General features: G+C 47.4%; 1 protein-coding gene across 1 annotated transcript; it reads right to left on the bottom strand.

The window, feature by feature from the left end:
* Positions 1 to 276: 276 nt before the first annotated feature.
* DIPK2B (divergent protein kinase domain 2B) lies at positions 277 to 18,504 on the bottom strand. Its single transcript, XM_065741626.1, has 5 exons — positions 18,129 to 18,504; positions 13,419 to 13,683; positions 3,961 to 4,134; positions 2,407 to 2,695; positions 277 to 1,218 (listed from the first exon to the last, which is right to left on the bottom strand). The coding sequence occupies exons 1-5, from the start codon at positions 18,350 to 18,352 to the stop codon at positions 878 to 880; spliced, it is 1,293 nt and encodes a 430-aa protein (XP_065597698.1). The 5' UTR covers positions 18,353 to 18,504; the 3' UTR covers positions 277 to 877.
* Positions 18,505 to 23,426: the final 4,922 nt, after the last annotated feature.

The raw sequence follows: 23,426 nt of genomic DNA on the forward strand, positions 1-23,426 counted from the left end.
AACCTCTGGCCACATTTTTTCACTTCTTAAGGTAATCTTCCCATTTGAATGGTTTTGTTCAAATTCTTTCTTCCAGTTCGCTTTAGAGAGAAAAAGCATGGAAGTGTCTTCTGGACAATCACATCCAAAAGTTGTTATTTTGTTGTTGTTGTTTTGGTTTGTTTTTAACCTGAGAACAAGAACCCTAATTAGACTCCAATTACTGCCCACCAACATGAGAAAGACTGAAAGTAATTATATTTGAGGATTAGAAAAATTAGGTCTCAAGAGACATCGGGTCTTTCAGCTTTTTAATGCTGTTGATTCCATCTTTCTGTTCTGTGTGCCATAAAACTAATAAAATTAAATATTCTATAAAAGTGATCTGTGATGGATGAAGGTAAGGAACTCATCAGGTGGCTCAGTAGTCTATGATTTTTAGAGCACTAAAAATCTCCACAAAGGAAGTCTTAAATGCTTCCATCCATCTCACATTATGTATATATCATCTTGATCAGGATGATGTTCTCAGCAATAAAATGCTGCTATCTGGCAGTGAGCACACTGCCTTCAGAGGGCTTCTTTTTAATGGATGGCATGGAAAACTCTTCCAAGGCCAAAATACATGAAGAAGATTTATTAATCCTGTAGTCCCTGTCATTCACGATAATGTTTATAATCCATAAGCCTTACATCACACCTAACACCTCAAGTAACAAATGCATCTCTGGGAGATGAACAATAAATCCTGTGTGCACTCTGCTCCCAACTCCTTCATCTCTGCAAAGAAGCCCTGAAGTTGGCGCAGCCCTATTCAGCTACTCTGGCTCCTCCTCCTTCTTACACTGGTTGGGGTGAGCCTGCCTCATCCTTCTTGGGCAGCCTTCTTCCAAAACCATCAGTATTTGTCACTGTATTTGCAGTCTGGGTAGCGGTAAGCAAAACGAGAATCACAAGACTGCAGAGGCTTCAGGAGCTGTGCCAGCTTTGCCATTGCCTCATTGACGTCCTGGTCATCAGCGAGGCCCTCCGCGCAGTGCTGTAGGAAGCTGTCTATTTTCTCCTGTACAGGTGGCAGGAATTTCCCCTTCAGGAGCTTAGGTAAAAGCTCTTGACACACCATGACAAGGCTCTGCTCCTCTCTGATGGAGTTACAGGACACAAATGCAGACTGGCAGTCCACAGTCAAGCAGCTGAAGATATCCTTATACTCCTGCTGGCCATCGATCGGTTGGCTCCCTGTTGAAGGCAATTAAAACAGTTGTTAGAAAGATGGGAGCAGATTGCTGCATAATCACGTATGTCTGTACCTCTGTATTAATATAGGGTCTGTTACTCTCTAAAGGATACTGCTATCTTTCACCTCAAAGTGCACTGTGCAATCTGTGTATGGGGTTTTTTTCTACTGAAATACACGTATTTTACTGAATGACAGAGCTCTACAGAACTGCCCTGCAGAGGAAATGGAGAGATGGCTGTTGAGTCAAAGTGGTGCAGAAGAAATGGGAACTGGAGCAGTAATCTAGAACATGGAGTTCCTACAGAAACCACTACAAACAGTCAAACTCACGTTTTTTCCACGTTACCCAAAATCATTAAATTGCAAAAACAGCTCAACTAGCTGGAGTCAAGACAACCATAATAGCTGCTGGGACAAGAAAATAAACACTGAGTGGAAAATCCTCTGACAACTCCTTCTGAATACTTGAGATGCATTTGGCTGAATGTTTAAGTTGAGCAAAGGTTTTCTGAAAAGCTAAGCACTCAAAATGAAATTGTTAAATAGTAATATTCTTTGGAATATTCTTTGGCTAGCTCTACTTCCAGTAGTAGGCCTGTCTATCCCATGGAAAGTGAATGGCAGTCCTTCATCTTAAGCAAAACTGACAAAAGAGGGGTTTTGTTATCACTGTATTAATACCATTAGTTACTGTGGTAAATACATCTTAAAAGACTCTGATTTGACCCAATGCTTTACTTGAAACAAATGAACTATGAAGAGCCCCTTTGCAAATCCGGACATTTTTGTGACAAATGTTTTACAAAAGAGAAGCGATATAGTGTGTGCATAAGGGAGAGCACTCAGCACCATGCACACAGGATGCTGATGCCCATTACAGAGGGGACAGTGCAGTACTCAGACCCACATGGCACCCAGAGCATCCATCGCTCTCCACTCCACTGAAGGCACAAGCAAAATGCTTGCTGCTTTCCCCTCTTGGAGCCAGGATGGCAGGCACTGCCTCTTGCTGCTGGTAAATCTCTCCTTGAACTTTTATTGTTTAAGCTTACCACGTGATGTTCAGTTGATTAAAAAGATAAAATAAATCAACAGAAGGGCTGGACATAACAGGTGAATGATTTGTTTTGCCCTCTTGTGCCAAGCCCTCCTATGACAGACGCATGGGCCCAGAGCCTGCTGAGTACCTTCCTCTTTGTCGATGATGCCCAGCGTGCTGGCATCCCGGATGAACAGATGCCCATTGCTGAACACGCCAAAGGTGCCAACGTCCACACGGGTGAAGTAGAAGAAATAGTTGAGGTCGTTGGTGCCCATGGAGCGGAGGACAGCGAGGAGCTGGAGGGCCAGGTCAGCTGCCACCTCGGGGGCCGCCCTGAAGAAGTCGCGCAGGGGTCGGGTGCTGGCGCTGACCACCAGCCGCCCACAGGAGCCCAAGTACCGTGGGAAGGGCCACCCCTCCACGTCAGGGAAGATCTGCCAGGAGAGGAGACAGCAGTGTTGACACCTGACCCTGCTCACCCTGCTCTTTGCCCACGAGCCCACCCCCCTCCCAGGTGACTTCAAACGCCCCAGCATCCAGAGGAGGCAATGCTCCGCACTATGTCTCTCTTCTTTTGGTAACTAAGGAAGAAGAATCTGATATTTCAAGATCTGTTCCATGAAGGAGACTAATTGGAAAGTATAAGACAATAATAGATTTTAAATTCATTAAATTTTTAGCTGCAGAAGAGTTAATTTTAGGTTCCTTTGTGAGGCTTTTTATGGCTCCCTCATGAGAATGGTTGAAGTCACAGCTTGAAGTTAAGGAGGAGCTAGAGCAGTTTTTTACTGATTTTTAAGATCTGTGTGGACATTTTGTAAGATGAATCTTTGCAGGCTCTCAGACAAAGGTGCTGAATATTTGCTGCAGTGGGGACATACGGATGGAGTTTACAACATCTCTGTTGTGCTGGCAGTGCAACTGCCCCAGACCTTTATGTCTCAGTGTGGAAACTGGTCAACTGCTCCACTGAGCATCGTTCCCCTCCCTGGTTAGAGGAGCACATTGGCTTCAGACAGGTTGAAGAGGAACTCTCCATCATATCTCAAAGGGATGCAAGAAATAGCAGTGACAGCTAGAGGAGCAACTGTGGTGAAGATATTCCCTTGGAGACACCTATAAGGGAAGAGTGGAGACCATGTGCCAGGAGGGGATCAGAGAAGCTCTCTGTCTTCAAACTCAGAGCTCAGTTGTATTTGGGATTCAACCAAACACCTCTGCAGAGCTCTAATCTGCTATGGAACTAGCTACTAGGTGTGCAAACACTAGTAAAAGCTATGGCACATTGAGCCTAGGACATCTGTGCTCTGTGAATCCACGTTCCATCACAATGCTTCATCTTGACCTCACATGCTAAAACATGATCTCTGGTGCTCTGGACTTTATAAGCATCCTGTGATTTTGAATAATATCAATTGCAAACGTGACACTGAAACATTGGAGATGCGTAAAACCCTGTCTTTCACATTGCACTACTGTAATAACCCATCTGGCTCTGATTTATTTCAGGGGTTGGGCATCTGTATCTCCTGATGCAAGGAGCCTGCAGAGGTTTTCTGGCTTCAGTCCCCCAGCCCCATAGGAGAAACATGTGCCATGAATTTTAGGGAGCTTGCAAAGGGCAGCAAAGACTGGGGCATGTCTCATGATTGCAAGGGGCTGTGGGGTGATGTTTCCAGCCAGGGCAGATGGTACCTACCTGTAAGAGGATAGGGTGTGAATTCACTGACAGTGTGTACAGGAGGCGCAGCTTGTCCTGGTCGGTAAGATGGTCCATGTAGATGCTGCCAGCATCCGGCACTTCAGCGTAGCGCCGCACAATCCGATCCAGGAGGCGCTGGGATGGGCAGCGCAGCATGGGGCTGGTCAGGCCCTGGTGAATGGGCAAAACATGAGAAAGGTGTTTATCTTCCTGCATGAGGTTTGGGAAATGGCACCCAGACTTCATGGCATGGCCTTGGCCTCTACCAAACCATTTTCCCTCCTTGTTGAGCTCTTCACTCCCTCCTCCAGCCTTGGAAGCACCACTGGCCCATGGCTGCCTGTCCTCCGCTCTGCCAGTGAGTCACATCCCTCTTCAAACAATATTTTCAGAGTGCTTCCGTGCTTGCTTAGCCTACAAGCAGCATTCTTGGAAATGATATTTGTTAAGGTCAGTAAACTTGCTTTAAAACCGTAAATGAACATTGTACATCGGTACCAGCACAAGATATATTATTTCTCTGATAAATGTATGCTTTAGCTCTCAGAAACAAATTTGAATATTCTGGGCATATTCTCTAGTAAATGCCAGCAATGAGTAAAGAAATATTGGACTAATGGCTTCAGGATCACTGTATTTCACCTTTTAATTTGGGACATTAATGTGTAAAACTGTAGTAAGTGACCTACAGCTGGGCTAAACATCATATACTTTTATAATTGTGTTGAAGGAAAAGGCCTTTATTTTTAAAGTCAGTGTTTAATTACGAAGGAGAGGTGACATGGAGAGGGCTCTTGATAGCAGTGCAGAAATGCTGCCTTGCCTTTCCTCTGTTGGAGTCAGGCTTTTGCTAAGTCCTTCTTCCAAATGATCCAAGTAGCCAAATTTGTCTTTTGGGTTTACTTTCTAATTTGGTGGCTGCAAGATGTTCTTCAGAGGACAGGGCACTCATGCTTACATTTGCTGCCCACTGTTCTTCATGCTGGGAGCAAAAATTTGACTCGGGATCTCCACAAGATGCTTGGTAGCTCTGAGGTAGGTCTCTCACAGCTCTTCCTCCTCAAACTGTTCATTACTGAATTGAGTAGAACCTCAACAAATTTGCAGATGACACAAGTTGAGAGGGAGTGTTGAGCTGCTGGAGGGTAGAAAGACACTACAGAGGGACCTGGCTAGACTGGGTCAATGGGCCAAGGTAAACTGTACAAGTTTCAACATGGCCATGTGTCAGGTCCTGCATTTTAGTCACAATAACGCCAGGCAACCCTACAGGCTTGGGGAGGAGGAGCTAGCTGGAAAGCTGCCTGACAGAAAGGGACCTTGTTGTGCCAATGGACAGCTGAATGTGAGCCAGCAGCGTGCCCAGGTGGCCAAGAAGGCCAGTGGCATCCTGGCCTGTATCAGGGATGGTGTGGTTAGTAGGAGTGGGGAAGTAATCCTCCCCCTGTACTCAGCACTGGTGAGGCCTCATTTTGAGTACTGTGTTCAGTTTTGGGCACCTCAGTTCAGAAAGGACATGGAGATGCTGGAGCAGGTCCAAAGAAGAGCAACAAAGCTTGTGAAGGGCCTGGAGAATATGCCCAATGAGGAGGGACTGAAGGAGCTGGGGCAATTTAGTCTGGGGAAGAGGAGGCTGAGGGGAGACCTTACTGTTCTCTTCAAATACAAGAAAGGTGCTTGCAGTGAGAGCAGGGTTGATCTCACTGGTGACAGGTGACAGAATAAGGGGAAATGGCCTCAAGTTGCACCAGGGAAGGTTTGGTTGGATATAAGGAAAAGCTTCTTTACAGAAAGGGTTGTCAGGCACTGGAATAAGGCTCCCCAGGGAGGTGGTTGAGTCACCATCCCTGAGTGTGTTTAAAAACTGTTTGGATGTGGTGCTCAGGGACATGATTTAGTGGTGGGTTTTTAGAGTTAGGGTAGTATGGTTAGGCTGTGGTTGTACTTGATGATCTTGAAGGTGTTCTCCAACCTGAGCAATCCTATGATTCTATAATTTGGCATAAAGAACCAGTTACCCAGTCATGACAAAGAAATGAGGATCTGAGGGATGAAGGGGAGTGTCACTCTCCTGGTCAGAGACAGAAAAGGGGAACTGGACCCCCCATGTCCCCTCTTCATCCTTCATGCTGTCTTCGTAGAATCATAGAATCATCTACATTGGAAAAGACCTCCAATATAATGCAATTCAACTGTAGACCTATCACCAATAGTTCCAAGTAAACCGTGTCCCTTAGTACTACATCTAAACATTTCTTGAATACCTCCAAGGCTGGTGACACTACCACCTCCCTGGGCAGCCTTTTCCCGTGCTTGACCACTCTTTCGGAGAATAAATTTTTCCTAATGTCCAACCTGAATCTCCTCTGACACAACTTGAGGCCATCCCCTCTAGTCCTATTGCTAGTTACTTGGGAGAAGAGGCTGACCCCCACATCACCACAGTCTCCCTTCACACAGTTGTAAAGAACAATAACATCTCCCCTGAGCCTCCTCTTCTCCAGACTAAATAATCCCAGTCCTCTCAGCTGCTCCCCATAAGATTTGTGCTCCAGACCCCTCACAGTTTCAATGTTCTCTGACCATGTTCCAAGGCCACTCTGTCTTTCTTATAGTGAGGGGCACAAAACTGAACACAGTACCTGAGGTGTGGCTTCACTAGGGCTTGAGTACAGAGGATTGATCACTTCCCTGCTCCTGCTAGGAACACCATTTTTGGTACAAGTCAAGATGCCTTCATCCTTCTTGACTATCTGGGTGCACTGCTGGCTCACGTACAGCCAAGAGTCAACCAATTGCCCCACGTTTATTTCCTCTACACAGTCTTCCAGCCACTCTGCCCCAAGCCTGTAGCATTGCCTGGGGTTGTTGTGGCATAAGTGCAGGACATGGCACTTGGTCTTATTGAACTTCATCCCACTGGTCTCAGCCCAGCTATCCAGACTGTCCAGATCCATCTGTAGGATCTTCATACCCCCAAACAGATTGACACCTCCTGACAACTTGGTGTCACCTGCAAACCTACTGAAGGTGCACTCAGTACCCTCATCCAGGTTGTCAGTAAAGATATTGAACAGGACAGACCTCAGTATCAACCCCTGGGGAGCACCACTTGTGACAGGTCACCAGGTGGATTTAACTCCATTCACCATCACTCTCTGGGTCTGGCCATTCAGCCAGTTCCTTACCCAGCAAAGGCTGTCAACTTCTCCAGGAGAATACTGTGAGGCCCTGACCACTCCCTCTCCAGCCATCAGTTGTGTGGAGCAAGCCTTGAGCGCATGGCTCAACCTGGTCAAAGCAACCTGAAAAACGCAACTCCAACTAGAGTGTTGAGTTTCAATTACAAGGGAATTGGTATTTTTTCCTCTGTTTGTCAACAATAATGCTCTACAGTTCTAGCTACATGACTTCAACACACTTCTGACCTCTGGTGTAGCTGTATCAAGGAAATACATTTTCCACTGATTATCAAAAAACAGGGGGAGGGAAAGGATGGTTTTCTGTCTCTCAGCAATTGCAGACATGTTATGGTTGACTGTTACCTTCCCATTGGAGGAGAAAAAATGAGAGGAGCAGAGTCGTGTTAAGTAAGAGAAATGGTGGAGAAAGTCTCTAGCAGCTCAGTGTGTATGCAAATATTTGCATACTGAGTTAGAAAACCTCTCTCCTCCAGGAGTTTGTAATGCAAAGCAAGTACATCTTATAAGTAGACAATAGGAACAGAAATCACGAGAATGCATAGGAGTCATAATTAGGATTTTTCTAAGGTCAGAGCCTATCCTGTGCTGCACGGTGACCATGACTGCTCCTTTCCCGTGATCACTTTCAGAGTTTTCATGACTAAAGCAGGGACTGACACCCGATTGGAGCTCAGTTATGTCTCCTCTCAATCAGCACAGAGCTGATGAGTGGGGTTTCAGCTTGGAGCTGTGTAAGCACAGGGGAGTGCATGAAGAGCACTTGGCCTTAGCTGCCAGCCCTAGAACCTCCCACTGAGCCAAGCAACATTCCAGATGCTTGTCCACTGGTGCTGCCACATATGTATCAACCACTGGTACAGCTTCCTACAGTTTAATGAAGCCTCTGATCCACAAAAGCTGGGTGGTGGGGCCTTTTGGATTTGGCAGAGCTACACAAATGTAGAAAGCTTGGCACCTGCGTTAGTGTTTCAGCAGAGCAAGGCCCCTGCTTTCAGCAGAATGATGGAAACATACCTACAGCCATAGTTGTAAAACTGTCAGACAAAAACTGCCAATGGAAGGAAACTTTGAAGAATGTATACTTGAAGACACTGAAGAAACTGATTTATCTCAGAATATCTCATGTGCTTTGCGGTGTCTTATCACCCTGGAGAATACAACTTGACAGGCAGCCTGACATCTTGTTTGTGATTGATATGGAAAGCTTCTTATTTACTTTGATTAAATTCCTACATTTTTGTATCTGATAAAGAATACTTCCTACAGTGCCTACCTACACTCAACCGTGATTTCTTTTCCCTACTGCATAGCATGTGATCTGTGTTAAGCTGCCATGTATGCAGATCTGATGTCAATGCACCCAGAATCCATTGGGCAGGACAAAAAGATGAGCTCTGGAAGACATACTCTCCACACTTTGCTTTCTATTCAGCCAGTCTGAGGGAGAGCAGCACAGCACAGGAGCACTTACTTCCTGCTGCTCCGTGCACCTCTGCCTTAATACAGCTTCAACAAACCAAACTTGGGATGGGACCCAGCAGAAAATTCCTGATGCAGGTGATGAAGCACATGCAGCTCCTGGCCACTTGAAGCAAAGGGTTTTGTTCACTCCCAGAAAGAGAAACTGAGGCTGCCCTGCAAAATAGTGGAACTCATCCTCTCTGCAGACACCACTGCTATTGCCCTTGCATGTTATCCAGGCTATGCTTAGTAGCCAGGGTTATAACATTCCCTGCAGGCAATCTATGCTGAAACTAGGCCACCCTCCAACAGGGTGAACCAACAATGTGGTTTGCAGTGACAAGCTTTTGGGCCAAGATGTGGGCAAAGCAGTGTACAGTGCTGCTGCTGCATGGGTTACAACAGCCAGGATGGGCAGCAGCACAGATCCCGAGCTGAGCTCCGCTCCCAGCAGGATTTTATCAGTGAAGGTTTTGCTGCTTCTGATGATGATTTTCAGTGTAATAGGTGAAATAATCAATGTGGCAGCTCTGTTGATAGCTGGGGCTGGCAGGGCAGGCAGCGTAAAGTGGAAAAGCTTCACTTCATGGTCTGTCATCCTGATTCAAGGATGTGGAGGGTAGCTCTGATTCCCTGTTACAAAAGGCAAAATTACTTCAGCCCAATAGCTTGTCTCAGTGCCAACACTGCAGCGAGGGGAACACAGGCATCCTTGGGTAATCATAGGATCATGAAACAGGATGGGAATTGCATTAGGCGTCAGCAGTGCACTCACTGTTAACACCTCCAAAAATGCCAGAAAAGTGGTGCTTCAGGAGAGAATTCACAGTGGCTTCCTGTATTTCAGGAAGCCCCCTCTGATGGCTTGTGCTAGCCTGCATATTCTGAAGTGCTCTCGTGGCTGTGGGCAAGTTGGACCAAGTGGGACTGCTGTGTTCTTCTGCACAGGCTGAAGAAACTGGAACTGCTCAGTCTGGAGAAGAGTAGGCTCAGGGGAAACCTTATCACCCTCTACAACCACCTGAAAGGAGGCTGTGGCAAGGTAGGTGTTGGGTTCTTCCCCAAGGTGACAGTAATAGGAAGAGAAATAATGGCTTCAAGTTGCACCAGAGGAGGTTCAGGTTGGATATTAGGAACCATGTCTTCTCATAAAGAGTGGTGAGGCAGTGGCACAGGCTGTCCAGGGAGGTGGTACAATCACCATCCCTGGGGGTGCTCAAGAACCATGTGGATGTAGCACTGAGGGACATGGTCAGTGGGGATGGGTTGGTGGTTGGATTAGGTGATCCTAAAAGATCTTTTCTAACCTTAATGATTCTATTATTCTATTCTATTATTCTATAGCCCAGTCTAAACCCAAAGAACCATGAATACAGGAGTGGCAGTCCTGAACCTGATGTGTGCTAATTCATGTCCTGCAGCCTGCTGGATTCTCTCTTCAGTTAAAAATTTGTTGGGGTTGCTGTGATGTCACATGGAGTTCATCCCTGAGCACATCATCCTGGGCTGGCCCTGGAGCTCACTTTAAAGGTACATCATAGAATCCTCAGCTGGAAGGGACCCTTAAAGGTCATTTGATTTAGCTCCTCTGCAATGAACAGGGACATGCACAACTTGATCAGGTTGCTCAGGGCCTTATCCAGCCTCACCTTGAAAGTCTTCAGAGATGGGGCATCCTCTTGGTGACCTGTTCCAGTGCTTCACCACTATCATTGTCAAAGACTTTTTTCTTACATCTAACCTAAATCTACCCTCTTTAAAAACCATTTCCTCTTGTTGTATTACAACAGACCCTGCTAAAGAGTTTGTTCCCTTCTTTTCTGTAGCTTCCTTTTAGATATTGAAAGGCCGCTATCAGATCATCTCGCAGCCTTCTCTTCTCTGAGCTGAAAAGCCCCAGATCTTTGAGCCTGCCCTTGTAGGATACGTGTTCTATCACTTGTATCATTTTTGTGGCCCTCTTCTGGATGTGCCCCAACCGGCCCATGTCTCTACTGTACTGAGGACTCCACATCTGGACGTAGTACTCCAGGTGAGGTCCAACCAGCTCAGAGAAGAGGGGCAGGATCACCTTCTTTGCTCTGCTGGCCATGCTTCTTTGGCTGCAGCCCAGGACACAGTTGGCTTTCTGGACTGCAAGGGCACATTGCTGGTTCATGGCCAGCTTGCCATCCACCAGTACCTCCAGGTCTTTCTCACCAGGACTGCACTGAATCCTTCCATCCCTCAGCTTGTATTGGTAGTGGATATTGCTTTGATCCAGGTGGAAGACCTAGCATTTGGATTTGTTGAACCTTATGAGGTCCACCTGGGCCCACTGCTCAAGCCTGTCTAGGTCCATCTGGATGGCATCCTGTCCCTCTGGTGTGTCAACTGCACCTCACAGCTTAGTGTCATTGGCAAACTTGCTGAGGGTACATTCAACTCCACTGTTGATATCATTAATGAAGATATTAAAGAGTATTGGTCCCATCACTGACCCCCGTGGGACACCACTTGTCACTGATCTCCATCCAGTCACAGAGCCATTGACCATTGCTCTCTGGACTCAATCCCACAGCCAGTTCTTCATCCACTGAACAGTCCACTCATCAAATCCATATCTTCCCATTAGGAGAGAAGGATGTTGTGAGATACCACATCAAAGACCTTACTGAAGTCAAGATAGATGACATCAGAGGCTCTTCCCTTGTCCATTGATGTAATGACACCATCATTAAAGGCTACTTGGTTGGTCAAACAGGATTTGCCCTTGATGACGCAATGATGGTTCTCCTGTATCATCTCCCTGCCTTCCATGTGCCTTAGCACAGCCTCCAGGAGGATCTGCTCCATTTATTTTCCCCGGGACGTGCCTGAGACTGACAAGTCTGTAGTTCCTGGGGTCATCATTTTTACCCTTCTTAAAGATGGATGCAATTTTGCCTTTTTTTCCCAGTCATCAGGAATTGCCATAACTTTTCAAATATCATTGAGAGTGGCTTGGTGACTACATCAGACAGCTCCCTCAGGACTCTGGGATGTATCTCATCAGAACCCAGAGACTTGTGGATGTTCAGGAACCTCAGGTGGTCCTAAACCTGAACTTCACTTACAGTGGGAGGGACATTGCTTCCCCAGTCTCCTACCAAACCAAATATTTGGGGGCTGTGTGATGAGAAGTTATCAGAGAAGACCAAGGCAAAACATTTACTAAGTACCTCAGCCTTCTCCTTGTCTATTGTTACCATCTTGCCTGTGTCACTCACTGGAGAAGTACACCCTTCTGGACTTTTCTGGTTGAGGTAAATGTATAAGCCTTTCTTGTTCTTCTTGGCATCCCTTGTCAAGGTTAGTTCAAGCTGGGCCTTGGCTTTCCTGACCCCATCCCCACTCAGCCTAGCAGCTGCTTTATGCTCTTCCCACAATACATGTCCCTGTTTCCTCTGCCTGTGCATTTTCCTCTTGCTCTAAAGTCTGACTAGCAGGTCCTGGTTCAGCCATGCTGGTATCTTGCCTTCCTTTCCTGACTTGCTATACCTGCAGATGGAGAGTTCTTGCACCCTGAGGAAAGCTTCCTTAAAGATCTGCCTCTTCTGCTCTGCATCTTTGACCATGAGGACAGTTTCCCAGGGTGTTTTGTTGACTAATTCCCTGAAGAGCTGGAAGTTAGCTTTCCTAAAATTTAACATCCTCATTTTATATCTTTGCTTATGGCCAGGTAAGCTCAGTGCCCACTTTGCAAGGAAGTAGGAATGTGAGTGCACAGAGAATGTGGAAAGGAACAAGGCCAGGGCAACCTGGACAGAGCTTCTTCTCCAGGACAGTGCAATGCTGCATATGCACATGAATGTGTATGTATCTGTGTGTGTGCATTTGTGCATGTGTATCTGTATGTGGTTTTATGTGCCTGTGCACATATGTTCATGTGTGTGTGAGATACTCAGTTGTGGGCTCATTTTCAGAAGATACAGATCCATGAAATGGAATATCTAAAGTGACATGTTTGTAGCACACAGCAATACTGAACAGTGTGGTGGTGTGCAGAACGGAGGAAGCTGTTGCCTTTTTAGGAAAAAAAACCATCCCTTTCTCTTCCCTCTTTAAAGGGAGAATGATGCTCTCAGGATGAAAGAAGAGAAGGAGAACTGGAATGATCCTTCCTTAACTCTCAGGGGCTCATTCCACAGTACACCCAGCCCCTACCCTGCGCCAACAGTTATTACAATGCTTTGCTGTTATTTGAAAGGGGATGGGGGATGTGTGTGCATTTCAGGAGGTTGTTTTGCTTTTAGGAGCCGCTCATCTACTGTTTTACAATCACAGAATCACAGGGGTTGGAAGGGACCTCTGGAGATCATCAAGTCCAACCTCCTGCTAAAGCAGGTATGTTACAGCAAGTTGCACATACAAGTGTCTGGGCAGGTCCTAAATATCTCCAGAAGAGTCACCGCAACCTCTGGGCAGCCAGTTCCTGTGCTTTGCCACTCTCACAGTAATGAAGTTTTCCCTCATATCCTTATGGAACTTCCTGTGTTCCAGTTTATGTCCCTCACCCCATGTCCTGTTGCTGGAAACCACTGAAAACAGCCCAGCCATCACTGAAAAGAGTTCACACTCAGCCTGCAGAAGAAGCCAGGAGCCCCACTCTTTCCCTTCCCAAGTAAGACCCCAAGGCCATGCGTGGCCATGCGTGCCCACCTGCAGCACAGGGCACCCTGAGCCTCCTCTTTGTGCCGCAGGCAGGAACAGAGCCTGTGCAGGTTCCTGTGTGTCCCATGGGCTGCCCTGGTTTCATGGTGGAGCACTCACCTGCACCAGGTCGGGCGTGAGGCGCTTGGCTCGCAGCCACTTCTGGAAGCGGTGCGTGCGACGCAGGGCCCGCTCTAGGCTGCACGTTTTGGTCTTCAGCAGGGAGGTGCAGATGCGCTGGTCAGCCCGGTCATGCTGATACTTGGTGGTCAGGCGGGTGATGTCGACCATCCGCCAGCTCTGAGCATCGTCGGTGTAGTTGCCCAAGTAGCTGAGCAGGTAGCTGGGGGGCAGCTTTAAATGAGAAGAAAGCCAGGTGTCAAACCTGCCAAACCAAAACGAGAGCCCCACGGAGAGCGGGTTAACAGACCTCGCAAATGCCCACCTCACCAGCGCGACCACCGCTTTGCCCTCAGGCACCATGGGGCATTGCAGAAACATCACAGGAGAGGTCTGGGGGATTTTGTGGGGAGTCACCATTGGAGCATGTCTTACCAACCCACAGACTTGAGTCCCATGTGGGTTCAAGCATGGACTCATGCACCTAGTGAGAAGAGTGGGTGGAAATGTGCTTGGACAAAATGTCCACGTTTGTTCCCCACTTAACAACACCCCTTGTTATGGGGATGCCCTGAGCAGGAGAGGAGAGATAAATGCCAACATTTGGGCCACATAAAGAGTAAAAAAGAAGGGAGAAGGCTTGGGGTTTCAGTTAACAGGGTATTTCTGACATTTTGAGATTTCCTAAGCTGCAAATGGAAACTGGCCAAAATAAAGGAATAATGAAAGGAATAAAAACTTCTGAAAATAAATGTGTTTGGATTTATCAGAATGATCTTTCTCACTGAGGTGGTGGCATGGTCATGGCACCATGTGTGCCAGAGTTCAAGAAGTGTCTAGACAATTGTCTCAGACATTTGGTTTGATTTTTGGGTGGTCCTGTGTGGAGCCTGGAGTTGGATTTGATAATGCTTTATGGGTCCCTTCCAACGCAGGGTATTCTGTGATTCTATGATTTACTTGGTGTTCATGCATGATAGGCAGGTGTGATTTTTTTGTTAATCATAGAATCATAAAATCACAGAATGATAGAATGGCTTGGGTAAAAAGAACCAGAAAGATCACCTAGTTCCAACCCCCTGCCATGAGCAGGGTTGCCAACAACTAAATCAGGCACTAGATCAGGTTGCCCAGGGTCCCATCCAACCTGGCTGTGCACTTATGTTGAAATAAAGATTATGTAAGATATGTTGTTTGAACTTTTCAATGCTGCTGGTAAGTCTCTAGGAAAAAAAAGTTTAGTATCATGACTGAGTGTCTTTCTCAGCTACAGAGCCTTGTGTGGTGCTCAGTCAGCTTTCCTGGCCAGGTCATGGCTCTGGGCAGCTGCCTTCCTTCTACTCCTTGGGAAGCCAGGGGAGGAGGCTCAGGTGAGCATGCCTGGCTGCCTGGTGCTGTCCTCATGACCAGGAATAGCCTTGCTATAAGGGGGAATGTAGGATATGGGGTGGAAACACAGTGCCAGAGTCATCATGTGCCCCTAACTTGGCCAGCAGGGCTTTAGCAGCTAGGATGCAAGACCTTCCCGTACAGAAGTGTTTGGGGATCTTGGTGGGATAAGAAGGGAACACTTTGTGCCAGGCATATGGCATTGCTGTGGCCATTAAGTACTGTGCATAAAAGTGCTCCCCCTGCACAGGCCTCAGAGAGGAGTGTTTGGGCCAAGCAGTTAGGCTGTGATGATGTTTTTTTTGGGCAGCCCCCACAGTCCTGCCTGAGCACTGCTTTCTGTATGCTCAATGGCAAGATGCAAGAGCGCAGCTGAATCCCAACCTTCAACACAGCCAGCGGCTGAACTGGCTGCCCCTGGGGTCTCCTAATTATACACTGCCAGAGTGCGTAAGAAAGCATTTCTTAATTTAATCTCACTATAAATTAAAGCTGATGATAGCTCAGAACTGAAATAGGAGAGGCAAGGGGTGCCCTTCAGGAGCAGCTATCTGCCGGTAAATGAAAAGGCGCTAATGAGGCCGAGGGTTGAAGCTAATTTTTCTTTTTGACTTCCAGTTGGGAACTCCACACTGAGAAATGTTGAGGGGGTTCATTAGCTTTCCTCCCCTCTAAATTTACCCTTCAAGGATCAGTGTGTGGAGCTTCTTTCTGCTCCCAAGAGCTGTTCACTTCTCGTGCTGGGGGTGCTCTCGGACACGGAAATGGACCAGCTCCTTCTTCAGCCAGCAGCTGGCGCCACGCCAAGGTCAGGGCATTTTGGTCTTTGGGGCATTTTGCCCAGTATGAAATCAAAACCTCTCTATGATCTGAGTATCTGACCTAAAATGACCTGCCCCCTCCTTTTTTTTTTCTTCTTTAATAATTTTTTGGCTGTTTGTGAGATTGGACTGAAGAACAGAAAGTGATTGCTGTGCCTTGCTGTGATTTGCTTTGCGTCACGACCCCTCCCAGCCTAAATTGCAAGGCAGGCACAGCGTGCCAGGCACGTACAGGAAAGAGATGGCTATGGGCTGGGGCTTTCTTTCCTTCTCTCTCTCTCTCTTTTTAATAAATTAAGCACAAACGTGCCTTGTGACTTGGCTCGTGCCCATCTCAGAGGAGCTCACGTCAAGCAGGCACCAGTGCAGAGCTGCCTCCCGCAGCCATCAGTGCCAGGATGCATGACGCAGTGCTGAGCCAAGCTCCAGGCATGCAGCACCGGGAGAGCCGTTTCCCCAGGGCTGCCAGGGGGTCCCAGTTGGGGTTGTGGTCACTCTGTGCTTGGCATGGTTTCCAGGCAGCCTGATGCTGGCCTGGCACACATGCTGGATGCCAATGAGATGCGTCACTGTGTTGTGCCACAGCAGTAAGTCAGCCTTGTGCAAAACGTTGTTATTCAGGACTGGACTGGGTTTAGAGAAGATGCTTGGTGAAATCTGCATGAAGAGCTGATTTGCCAGCTGCGGGGCAGCCCTGAACTGTACAAGGGAGGAAATCAAACTTGGTTTTCATTTTCCTAGATGATAGCAAGTCTTTTGTTTCAGCCAAAATAATGCTGCTTGTCTTTGGAGTACTGAATATATTAAACATTTAATATAAATAACTTAAGTATTAGAAAAAATTAAGAGAGAAAGGTTATATTTAAAAAAAGCCCCAAATGTTCCGGCTTTTTCAAACTTTTCCAGTAGTTTTAGCCAAAATAGTTACCAATGTTGACACAAAGCTGCAAAGAAAATCACAGAATCACAGAATGGTTTGAATTGGAAGGGACTTCTAAGCCCACCCACCCCAACCCGTGCTGTGGGTAGGGTTGCCTCCCACCAGCTCAGGCTGCCCAGGGCCCCATCCAACCTGGCCTTGAGTGCCTCCAGGGATGGGGACCACAACTTCTTTGGGCAGCCTGGGCCAGAGCATCACTGCCCTCTGGAGAAAGAATTTTCCCCTGATGTCCAACCTAAGTCTCCCTGCTTTTACTTTAAAAAAGCTCCCCCTTGTCCTAACTCTATCTGCCTGGTAAAAAGTTATTTTCCCTCCTGCTTGTAAGCTCTCTTTAAGTACTGGAAAACTGAAACGAGCTTGCCCTGGAGCCCTCTCTTCTCCCGGCTGAATAAGACCAGTTCCCTCAGCCTGTCTTCATAGGTGAGGTGCTCCAGCCTTCTGAGCATCACACTAATGAAGCATGTCCTAGTGCAAATTAAGAGAGAAATCCGCCTTTGTGAGCACAGGAAAAGGTATGTGGGAGTGGATCTAGAACCTCCAAAATTCTCCACTTGTCTCAAATTCTGACTGCTTCAGAAATTGATCAGGAGGACACATTCTGTCCCTGCCTCTCTCGGTGCTGCTGGACCTTTCTGCATACCCTCACACTGCCTGCAGGACGAGCCTAGGGTCAGGAAGCCAGGGGGCACTGGAGCAGAAGGGAGCAGAGGACACAGGGTCCTGGCATGGCCACTCAGTCCAGAGCCTCCTGGCTTTACTGTGCTGTGTTTCATGGAGTCACTCCGTATAAAAAGAGTGGTTTGCCCAGCATCATACCGCTTGTATTACAGCATTAAGAATACAGTTTTGCTACAGTCATTCCTTCTCTCCCAGGTTTTTATATCCATAAAAGAAAGTGCATCCGGCTCTATAAAAGAACATTCATCCGGCTCTATAAATCTCATCAGACCCAATAAACCCTTCCTCTGCCAAGTGCTGCCTTTTACTTTCTCCTCAAACATACCAGTGACATTTTCTTCCTGCCAGCAGATGCATTCTGCTTCAAGCCTCAAGGTGCTTGGGGCAGCCTGACTCAGGCAGTGGACATCCCAGCGACCCGGAGGCAATTCTGCACATATATGTTCTTGCAGTTGGTGCAAGTTGATGTGTTCGTAGCTTACCTAGCCCAATGGGAGAATGGAAAGCAAACCTCCCCTCACCTTTCTCAGCTGCTCATAGCACCACATTTCCAGTGACACTGAAACACACAGTTTCTCCCTCCCCTCCCTCCTTCCCTGTCACTGTGCTGAGCTATTTCAGAGACACCCCTACGCAGAGTGCTGTGCCTTTCACTCCTGCTTTCAAGTTACAGTTCAGGGCTGAGGTCTGATCGCGTCTGCGTGGCTATAAGAGAAAACAGAAGCAGAGCAGCAGCACACAGACACTAATTAAAATACGAGGTGCTGCAATGGCAACCTGGTGATAAGTTATCTTTCCATTGGCTTCCAATAAAGTACTGGGAAATGCTAACAGGCAGCTTTCAAGTTACTATGCAGAAAACAACTGTGCCAAGTTTCTGACCTTATTTCTTCCTTAAAGAACTTCTTGCAAATGGACGTCCCAATGCAGGCGTTGCATTTATCAAGTCCCAGGAAAGTGCGGCCAAAGCTGTAGCTGGGTCTGACGTGGGGTGCAGACGGTGAAACTGTTGCTGCTGTGGAAGGGTTAGAGCTCCGAGCCAAAACCAGGAGCAGCATCAACCAATCTGCAACTCTGGAGCAAAGGCAGCATATCCAGCGCCCCATCTACAATAGCGGAGAGCTCTGCCTGTTGCACGCTGCCCCTCTGCAGGCTCCCAGCCCCTCTCCAGTGATCTCAGCCCAACGCAGTGAGCCTCGAAGCGCAACCAGATGAGGGACACGCGTCTGGAGCCCCCATCCTGCCAGCTGCTCCCTGGTTCTACCGGTGTGAGGTTTGGGTGGGGGAGATACGGTGCAGGGTGGGGAGAAGGAAACACATGGAGGATGCAGATAACTTGGGTTGCCGTGGTTACCTTTCCTCTCCTTGCGGCAGCTGCTTTGGCCCTGCTGACCTTCCCATTGGCAGGCTGGGAAAACAAGGCAGAGAAGCGCTCATCTGTGCTTTGCGCAGACAAACGGAGGATATCCTGCTGCTGGAGCAAAGGGCAAGTGCGGGATACTCGGTGATTGGAAAGGAATAACGAAATGGCAGGAACGCACATTTAAGCAGAGTCCTGGCCCTTCACAGTGCTTCATTTCTGGAGACTTGCAGTGACACATGCATGGACCTGTTGGATGCTTGCTTGGGTTGGTTTCCCCCTCAGAGAAACATCAAAAACACTGACTGGTGGTGTTGTCTCTTGGAATTGGTGCTACAGCAGACTGTGGTGCTGTGTCTCTTGCTGTAGGATGTGGGTAGCCTGAAGCTGTCTGAAACATGCAGCTCAGTGACCAAGTCATGCCCCAAGTCATACAGAGCTTTGCAGTAAGACTTCTGAGTGCCCAGTGGCCCTGGCACCAGGAAGAAGCTAGAGGAAGGGTTGGGGCTAAATGCAAGAGCTTGCCAAAGGCTCCCGGCACATTTATAAATCAGTGGTCACACCCACAGACTGCTTGCATTTGGCCAAAGGCTTGAGGTTTACAGACACCACTGGATCTCCAACCTGGCCTAAAGCAGGACTGAAGCTGGGACCCAGAAGTGCTGGCAGAAGAGCCCTGGCCAAGGCATCCCTTCTGCAGCCTGGCAAGAAGGCAGCTTCTCCTCCCCTCTGCATGAGCAAAAGGGCAATGATGGCATTTAGGCTTTGCCTGCAGGGGAGCAGCTACAGAGAAGGCAGGGGATGCAGTGCACCCTGCCAGCTGCAGAGGAAAGAGGCCGTGCTGTTCTGTTACATGAGCATCCAGCACACAGCAGTGCTCTGCACATCCACGTTTGGCTCTGTGTTCTGGTGTAAAGCTCTTTGGAATCTGCTGGTGAGAGCATCCACGCTAGAGCCAAATGCTCGCATCCAGAAATTTATCCCATTCCTTGGGAGATGGCTGCTGTCCCCCTGCAGAAATCAGCCCTTTGCACTGATCCCTGCCAGCAGCTCTGCATCACCCATCAGCTTAGCACTGCTCCTACCCCGCTGTTCCCTGGATGTTACCAAAATTAAACACCGGCAATCTGTCTTCATCTTCACTACATCATATATAAAGCCCATATTTCTCAGCTTCTCAACATTTGTCAGTCTTCATTTTTTCCCCAATGATTTTAAGAACAGTAACCTGGACTCCTGGCTGCCAGCTCAGAGACCCATAGAAAGGGGAAGGACTTCAGCCCTGGCCTTCCCCACAGCAAGCCCCAGCTCCCTAACCCTAACCCAGGTACCCCAGTGCTCTGACGTGAAAAATGCAGTAGAGTTTCTCTTCTATTAATGCTGTCTGGATGGCAAAGATGTTCATGCACTCTTGATTGATTTAGTAATGCATATACCAGGGCTCATATTTCCCAAGGAACAGCATGTGCAATCGTATTTTCCTGCAGTGCACCACATCTGTCACCCTGAATTTTTTTTTTTTTTTGTTCAGATAGTGGGAACAGGCTCATTGTAGCCATGTCAGGAGCTTGTCCATGGCATTTGCATTTGCCCCCAGGATCTCAGCTCCTTCTTCCACCAAGTACTTCTGTTCAGCCTTGGCTGTAGCTGAGCGCAGATGAAGTGCATAGGAAACAGTCTTGAAAATGAAGCTTAGAAATTATACATAGATCTCTGAGCTAGTCTAAGATGGCAGCCAGAAAGCTGTAGCTTGCCATATATTGAGAGAATTGTTGTGCTTTTGAAAGAAATCTCTTTTACGGAGATTTATCACCTCCCTCCTGGTGATATGGTATGTGGATGTCATCATCACACAGTTGTCTTGTAAATCCTCTGCCTATGCCATGCAGAAGCAGCAGGTCAGGGTTACAAGGTGCTGGTCATAGTGACGTTTGCTGGAGCTCAGCTTTCCTGGCAGGGCAGCCCCAAAGAGCCCAGGAGACCTGCACAAAGCCTTGTAGCAAGAAACTTCCACACAAAAACATGCCGAGAGCAATGTTGTTCTTTCTGAGTGTAGAATCATAGAATCATTAAGGTTGGAACAACTTCTAAGATCACCTAATCCAACCAGCAGCCCAGCACACCATGCCCACTGACCACGTCTCTCAGTGCCACAAACACATGGCTCTTGAACACCTCCAGGAACAGTGACTCCACCACCTCCCTGGGCAGCCTGTGCCACTGCCTCATCACTCTTTTGGAGAAGAAATCTTTCCTAATATCCAACCCGAACCTCACTTGGCCCAGCTTAAGCCCATTACCTCTCATCTAAACAAGAGAAGCCATCAATGGGCCAAGGTAAACTGTGGTCAGGTCCTACATTTTGATCACAACACCAGGCAACCCTACAAGCTTGGGGAGGAGGAGCTGGAAAGCTGCCTGACAGAAAGGGACCTTGGTTTGCCCATGGCTGAATGTGAGGCAGCAGTGTGCCCAGGTGGCGAAGAAGGCCAATAGCATCCTGGCTTGTACCAGGAATGGTGTGGAGAGCAGGACTAGAGAAATAATCCTCCCCCTGTATGCGGCACTGATGAAGCCTCATCTTGAGTACTGTGTTCAGTTTTGGGCACCTTCCATCTCCATTCCTCTCCCATCTTCACCAAAGTGAAAATGGACACAGCTTTGCAGACCAGGAAACCTCTTTTAACTAATTAACTGACTGATGGATGAGGCCACTCAATGCTTCAGAACAGAGTGGATGCAGGGAAGCAGGATGTGCAGCAGCACCACTGCTCCTCAGTGCATGTCCCCAGCAGGACTCTTGTTGCTCTTCACCTCATTTCCCTCACCGTTCCCTCACCAGGTTTCCTGCTGCAAAAGAATCCTCTCAGCAAGCACGGGGTTGCTCAGCAACAGAGAACTGCCTGGTGGGGTGCAGGACATCTGTGTTGCTCTGACAGGCACAGGAAGGAGGAAAATACAGGAAAAACCAAACTTTGGCTGGAAGACGAGAGATTGCTGCTCTTCCTGAAGTCTGTGGTGGGTCGTGCTGCTCTCAGGGCCTGCAGTGCTGCAGGATGAGGGGGGAGGCCCTACAGGGTGTGGTGCAGCAGGACTAATCTTAATTGTGATTTTCATTAATCACATCCAAGATAACTGTTAAACTATTGCCGAGCAACTGGCACAGGCCTTGGTTCCGAGACACTTATCATTTCCGTCCCATTTCAGGCTGGATGTGTGGATTAATAGCTTGAACAGCTTGACACATTTTCAATTCTTTCAAAATGAAAAATACATCTTTTTCAATGCTACAAAACTCACAATGTTTGGAAGGATGTGATCATTTCCCTTTTCTTTTTTTCCTTTTTTTTTTTCATGATTATGAAAGAAACATCTGTTTTGGAGTGATCTGCAACACAAAATTTCTGTTCCAGTTGGACTAGAAATGGACAACTTCTGCTACACAAACTTGCTCTCCCTTTTTCTCCTTCTGAAAGAGAATTGACAGAGGAAGAGGAGGAGAAGCAAGCAAGCAAACCCAAGCCACTGCCCACACTGCACACAAAGGAAGAAAAAATGGCCAGTGAGGTGTGGGTGGTGTTGAACACCAGGGTAGAGTGGGTAGAGTGTGTTTTCACTGCCATTCACTATGAAAAGATTTGACGTTGCGAGTGTATGGATTTTTCTACATTTTGAATCAATGAAGATAATAAAACACAAACAAAAATTTGACCTTCTTTATTTTTTGCCTCACTGGGAAATAGTGCCTATTGTTTGACAAGCCTGGATATAATTCATCAGAAGCATCAATAATCTATTCTATTATTAATATAAGAAAACAGTTGCTGCTCTGTATCTACAATATTTTTCATTCTTCCTGCTCCTTCTGCTGCTACAGACCAGGAAGCGTGCTGCTTGGACTCTTGCTTGCAAAAGTCAGCTAGAAGAAAAGCCTCAGGCTCTGTGGCTGACAGATAAGGGCAGTTCTTGTTTGTAAGAGGCTGAAATGTCAGCACAAAAGGCCACCAAATGCTACCAGCTACTACCAGCCTGTGGCATTTAGGGGCGATCATACAGAGCAGCAAGAAGTATAGAAGAGGATCCTGGATTTTGGTACATCAGTGTCCACAGGCAGAAAAAGATATGGAGATCTTGAGCCTAGAGGAAAATGATAGTGAAAGGGAAATCAGTTGCAGATCAGAACCCTGGCATGGGTGAGGTAATGCTGGTTACTCCCCATGCCAGCCATGCAGGAGAGAGTTGAGGAGGAGCCACCTGCAAGGGGAACAGAGCTCACTGAAAAGGAGCACCCATCCTCTACCACGTTCCTCTGAAGCACACTCAGCCCCACAGTGCCTTGCACATCCCCAGCCCATGTGCCTGCAGCAGAAGCACTGGTGTGTGTGGCAGGATTTCCTCTGGCAGAGTTGTGGCAAGGAAACAAAGGGTCCCGCCCACACCAAATATATAAATGAAAATTATCCTATTTCAAGTAGATGAGAAATATTTTCATATCACACAGTTTTCCAGAAGAGAAAGACCTACCAGGGATATTTTTCTTGGATAGATGCTGTTGAGCCTGTGTCCAAACCACTAAATGGATTACAAATAATGCAGACTTTTCGGTGCCATAACTTCAGATTTTCTATCAAATTCATCTGTGAAGCAGAAACAGGAGAAAACATTGTCATGTAAAATAAAAACGGTATGGTGTGGACACACTCTTTGAATGGGCTGGCTAATGAACCATGGCCACTGAAATAGCAGCTTGGTTTCCAAACTGAAAGACATATTTAAAATACGGGTATGAAAGGATTCCTTCTGAACTAGTCACCGAGTAA

Source organism: Cyrtonyx montezumae, unplaced genomic scaffold (assembly GCF_038088225.1).
Source record: "Cyrtonyx montezumae isolate F1298 unplaced genomic scaffold, pur_monq_1.0 scaffold_3, whole genome shotgun sequence".
NCBI lineage: Eukaryota > Metazoa > Chordata > Aves > Galliformes > Odontophoridae > Cyrtonyx > Cyrtonyx montezumae.